Raw genomic sequence first — 6230 nt, 5'->3', positions numbered from 1 at the left:
CGCAACCCCAGATCAACTACAAAAGAACCAAACCAAGATTATTTGACACAAAAGTTACAAGGATATAACAAGTTAATTGCACAACAAAAAACTAACGCTAATTTAGTAAGAACATGTTACAACTACGGACTGTTAAATACCGTATACACATATGACGGAGAAGAAGTTAGTGGAATACCAGAACTACACAAAGCATTCATCACATACAAAAGAGTTACTAAATGAAATTTATTTTATATAAAATTCTATACAGCACCAGCGGAGATATTATACGAGGAAATAAAACCTCCAATACAGGTTATCAAGATAGGATTAACTAAAGATATGATTATACCCGAGGATATCGGACAACAAGAAGAGATATGCAAAATAGAGATACCAAGTTTTTATGTCAACAAAAGGATAATTGGTATATTAACAATTATACAAGAGTTAGCATATTTAAACGAAAACGCTATATGGAACTACTATGCAAGAGACCAGCTAATGATTTATTCCAATTCAAGGGAGCTAAGGAAAGCAGATATGGATGAAGTCCAAAGATAGATTTTATCACTACTAAAGCCAGAAGAATGACCTACGACACGAGCACTAAAAGAAGGATTTATTTCAGCAGAATTATTAACCAGATATTGCAAGCTAATTGGTCATAAATACCCGGACCATATATGTTCAAAGTGCAACGGAGAAGATAATATAATCCAGACGTCCAGCTGGAATAATCAGCGAGGAAGAAAACAAGAAGGAGAAAGAGATATGAACGGAAAAAGTTATGTGTAAAATAATGTAAATGTAAAAGTCATAATAGTTGTCATAAAGTAGGTATGGGTCTTTTGTACAAAATATGACAAGTGTATGTGGTAGATAGTGTACATTATTAATATGTGCAAATAAGTCGTAAAGAGGATAGTTTTAGACAAAACAAGAACTATTCATGAATAGTAGTCCTGAATAGTAGTAAATAGTAATGCACATGTGTAAAAAATGTGTTAGGATAAGTATTTAGAATAGTAAATTTGTATGTCTATATATAGACTTAGTAGTAAACATTGTAAAGACGGGCAAGGCCTAACTTAATAAACTTTCTTTCAAAACACTCTCTCAACTAAAAATTTAGTATTTAGATAAATGGAACAACAATCTGAAATCCAGTCAGATATTTCAGATAGCATGGCTAAGCAAGAAGCAAAGGTATATTGTTCAAAAAATATGCGAAACTAATTTCATATATTCCTGAATATCATATATATGATTGAATAAATTTATGTTAGTTATTATGTATTAGAATTATTTGAATCATGATTTCTAGTTTATTAGCACACTGGAAACAGGGAGAAAACTTCTATACTATGCCATCCTAATGTTGAAACCGGTAGGCGAGGAAGCCGTTTAGGGGAGTAAACAAAGTTGAGGCGCTGATAAGAAGAAAGTATCCGCTAAAGTACGATGCTAGTAGTGACAGGAAAACATGATAAACAGATAATCTAGTTCATAATAATCTAATATGAATTTAATCGATTATGAATATGATAGGAAGGAATAATTGAAAAACCTCGCATAATAAAGAACATGACTACATACATGCATGATGAAATGATAAAAAACTACAAAACTTTAATCTTATATGTACTTAAAAATATAGAAATAATCGAATTAAGAAGAATAATATGGGAGAAAATATTTAATGATTATGAAGATATATTAAATCAAGAATGGTATGAGATAGATTTACAAGATCTATATTTAGATAATGAAAGAATAGAATGGTACGATTTAGAAATAAATTCAGATTAAAATGAATTACGAATATTTACAATATTGGATAAAATCTATGGAAGATATAAAACTACTAAAATAATTAATGGAGGAAAATTTATATATGTACCAAAGAACCGAAGATATGTTATATCTAGAATATATCATAAATAATATTAAAGAAATATTCAGATTAAAACAAATATCGGAAGAATATTACAATAAATATTATTACATATTACTATGAATTTAGCACTACCAAAAAATAATATTAAAGAGATATCAGGATTAAGACATTTAGTAAAAAGATATTATAATAAAATCTTAAAAATAAGTTACTCACCTACCACACTACCATCTACCACACTACCACTTCTATGAATTCCTCAGTTACCAATTCCGCACCGAAAAATGGTTTTCTATTTTATGAAATTCATGAATAATTTTTACACTTAATTTCTAATTTATCCTTATCATAACTATAGTCATTTTTCTATTACATTTTTCAAGACATTGTATATTATTATATGCAAAGGATCATATAGTAAAAATTACATTTCTATTTATAGTTTAGTCTTTTAAGGGGTGTTTTAAGGGGTGTGTCACGCTAACAGTGAACAACTATGTCCACTATTGTTGAATAAAGAGTGTATAAAATTAATACAGAAGCATACGTTTACCACACAACTCATGAAAAGTGACCTAATACACTACCCTTTAACTTAGCCTCACGTGAACATCTATCTCCTCCAATTTCTACCCTTAAACATGTGTAAAATTGAATAACACATTCATGTATTATGCCATTAAAATAATTGGAAAGCACAACTGAAAATGTGAAAAACTGTTGAGTGTGTTTACGAGAAGATAGTAATGCCATTTCTTGAATCTGTAGTAGATCCATCGAAGAGGAACAAAAGTAAGATAGAAGAAACAATAAACATATCGAATATCCTGTGGCCCTGACGAATATTGGATATAAAATTAGTTGGATATATATAAGACAAGAATGAATAAAGCAAATACTGACTTGCACCCAAAATAAAGCAAAATGCTCCAAAGCCAAGAACTCCCAAGAGATGAGTCACCTGCAAATTAATTAACAAGAGTAGTAATTAATTAGGTACAAGAAGGAGTGAAAACTAACTAATTAAGTGGAAGACCTTGTTAATAAATGGTTCATGTTCCTCCGCACGTTGAGCGATCTTAACGGCTTGTTTGGACAACATCTGCTTCGTTCTCTCCTTCGTTTTCTACACAAATCAATTACTCTAATCAATTCATCATCATTTTAATTAATAAATTAAATGTTTTGTATTATAGGTACCGTACCTTGGATCGATCTTTGAAGCGCTCTTTCACTTTCCCAAATGAACCTCCATTGTAATATTCCTCCATCCCTTGGTCTCTGTCTTTGCCTCTGCTATCAGCTCTGTCAAAATGATTCTCTCTCTAATCCTAATTATTTTTTATACTATTTTTAATTTCATTGTTTTGATAGTATGGTTTTTGAGAGATCTAGATTATGTTGGTTCCCATATTTATATTTATGAGAACATGACATAGTTTTAGAGTGACAATTACTAGTCGCTGTATATATATTTAATACACGTGTAAAGCTCTAACAATTTGCTTTCTTCAAAAGGCCACACGTCGATTATACAAACTAGAGGATTAATATTGGCAAACAGACTTTCTTTTGCTTTCTAAAAAAACAATGAAATTTTTTCCTATTTTCTGGGTATTCATTAAATCATTACGTACAGATTTTACATTAGCTATTTAGGACTAAACCGTAGAGAAAATAGTTAAATAGTCTCCCGACCTATTGTTAAATTCTCAACTACATATTTTAACTTCATAGGAGTTTGTTATCTCCTTGAACTATTTAAAATTATAATTCTTCACATTAAATGCTTATTGTTATGCAATGTGTATTATAAATCAATACTACTGATAGAATCTGTAAAAAACGTATGAAACAGAATGGAAAGAAACTCGAACCCACTGAATGCACAGTATCCCCTTAAGGAAATTATTTTCCTCTAGTATCCGAGGTTTGAATTGGAATATTTCCTCCCATAATAGAATGATTTTGTTCATCAGTATATTGATAACCAAAACAATGGTGTCAGCGAGTCATTCAACGGCAGTAAAGTACATGAATAAAAATTTGTGTAGAAGAAGAAGTAGTTCAGAAATTTTCATAAGTAAAACATCTGTGAAATCAAAGGTATTTATAGCCAAGAAGCACTGCTTTGAAAGGTTCCAACCTTTCAGAAACCACACGATCATTGATGAAAATTTGCAACCTTTCAAACGGTCATGGTTGTTCCTGAAAGTTGCAACCTTTCAGAACAGTCATCTCCAACGGTGGGAAGTTCAAATAAAACAGGAAAGATGTTTCGCACGGATCCGTGTTTGGGTCGGGTCGTTTCAGCTAATTATTTAAATAAATAAAATCGTTTTGACCTTTTAATTTAATTTAATTAATTAAATAATTAATTAAAACAAACTTTGTCCAAAAGTAATGTAACGACCCTAAAAACAAACTAGTGAAACTAGAGCCTAACGTGTGTGCGTTTTTGTGGTCTTGAGTTTTGAAGGTGTTTTGATGTTATCCCGAGCCATGATTGAGGTGTTTAGGGGTTAGACGTCAAGGTACGACTCCCCAAGGACCACCACCCTAAGGATCCTTGAGGAGGACCCTAAGTCTAAACCCCAAGACCCCAAGGAAACTATCAAGTTGGCTAGAACTTGGTGACCTACGGATGGGGTTCACGCCCCGTAGGTCCATCCATGCCCCGTGGATGGCCTCCGTAGGTCAAGAGGCCTAAAACCAACTTGCAGCCCCAGACCACGGACCAGCAGCACGATCCGTGAATGGACTCACGGTCCGTGAGTCCAGGGCGTGAATGGGAACTATTTTTGTGGTGCAGTCTCGGCTAAGCTAGGGGTGAGTTGGTAAATCCACCCCAAGTCCTAATTAATATATGGAAGATTATTTTAAGTGTTTTAAGGTATTTTAAGATTATTAAAATGGTATTTTAGATTTCATTATTCACGTTTCCCCAAATCAAAACCCTTCCCTCCTAAAAAGTTCTCTCTAGAAACTCCATTGGAGATCAAGGTCAAGTTCAAGCTAGGGTTGGGATTTCAAGGTGTTTCTTCTTCAATTTCATGGGATTCTTGAAGTATAAGGTATGGTGATCCTTTATCTAGGGTTAGCTTTAACCCTAGAATCAATTTCAAAGAAGTTTTCAAATTCTTCAAGTTTCTCAAAAACCTAGATTTCACTCAATCTCATGGGTTCTTGCATCAAACGTTTTCAAATGATAAACTATGATTATATTAATGTTTAATTGATGATTTAAGATGATTTTACTCCATGAACCCATGATTTCTCTCAATTCCTAAATTTGGCCTTATGAAGTGGGTTTGTTGCTTATGAATGAATGATGATGGATTTGTGTGTAGATTGATTTAGATTATTGATTTGCATCATTATCTATGTCTAATTATGGTGAATTGAGGATTTGTGATCATAGCCTTGAAAGGGTAAGTTTGACCTAATTACTTGATGTATTAGAATTGTGATTGAATTGTTGATCCACTTAAAAGGTGGAGGTGTTTACTTCCTATGTATGTTGTGATCATGGCCTTGAAGGCATTGAGTGAGGAATTGAAGTATTATCATGATGATGTTGTATATATGAATGTGATGTGAAGCATGTGTGTGATCTCAATGAATGAATTATGATCTTGTCTAGAAGCTAATTGTATTAGGATTGAATGTTATCTCTCTATTAACACCCATGAATGTTGATGATGGAATGTGAAGGGTTCTATAATGTAATGTTGAATGAGATCTCTTGAATTGGTAATCTTAGGCATCTTTTTCTTATATGATGAGTATATCTTGACTTGATGTCTTAATGTATTGAATTGGTAGATCTAATGTTGGTAGCCTTTTCATGAATGAATGAATGAGTTAATGATGATGTTAATGAATGTTGAGTCTATTGAAAGTCTATTCTCAATTGTACTCTATTGAATGCTAACGATGTGTTGATTGAAAGGATATTCTCGATCTTGCACTAATGAACTATAATGGGGTTCTTAGATAAAAGGCTATTCTCATCTTTGAATCTATGAGCTATCCAATGAATGAATCTTGGGTTGAGATGGATGCCCTCACGTGAGTTGAGGCGGGGTGTCTAGTAACAATCTCTTATCCCTTAATGTGATGAATGATAAAATACTCTATGGGAATGTAGGCTAAGCACCGAGAGGATATTGAATGAGATGGAAGCTCTCATGTTAGTTGAGGTGGGGTTTTTAGTAGAAATCTCTTGATATGGATGTCATCACGTGAGTTGAGGCGGGGTATCTAGTAGCAATCTCCATGTCCCTTAACTATGTGCCCACATAGGATAGCTAGTGGATCGCCAAAATTTGATACGCTCAAATTACAC

The 6230-nt window shown here is 32.8% G+C and overlaps 1 protein-coding gene across 1 annotated transcript; it reads right to left on the bottom strand.

The window, feature by feature from the left end:
• Positions 1-2546: 2546 nt before the first annotated feature.
• Positions 2547-3231, bottom strand: LOC125868018 (glycerophosphocholine acyltransferase 1-like). The gene is made up of 3 exons (XM_049548610.1): positions 3088-3231; positions 2919-3008; positions 2547-2843 (listed from the first exon to the last, which is right to left on the bottom strand). The coding sequence occupies exons 1-3, from the start codon at positions 3151-3153 to the stop codon at positions 2613-2615; spliced, it is 387 nt and encodes a 128-aa protein (XP_049404567.1). The 5' UTR covers positions 3154-3231; the 3' UTR covers positions 2547-2612.
• Positions 3232-6230: the final 2999 nt, after the last annotated feature.

The sequence above is a fragment of the Solanum stenotomum genome, chromosome 6 (assembly GCF_019186545.1).
Source record: "Solanum stenotomum isolate F172 chromosome 6, ASM1918654v1, whole genome shotgun sequence".
Lineage (NCBI taxonomy): Eukaryota > Viridiplantae > Streptophyta > Magnoliopsida > Solanales > Solanaceae > Solanum > Solanum stenotomum.
The sequence above is the reverse complement of the archived record's forward strand: the minus strand, read 5'-3'. Positions and strand labels throughout refer to the sequence as shown.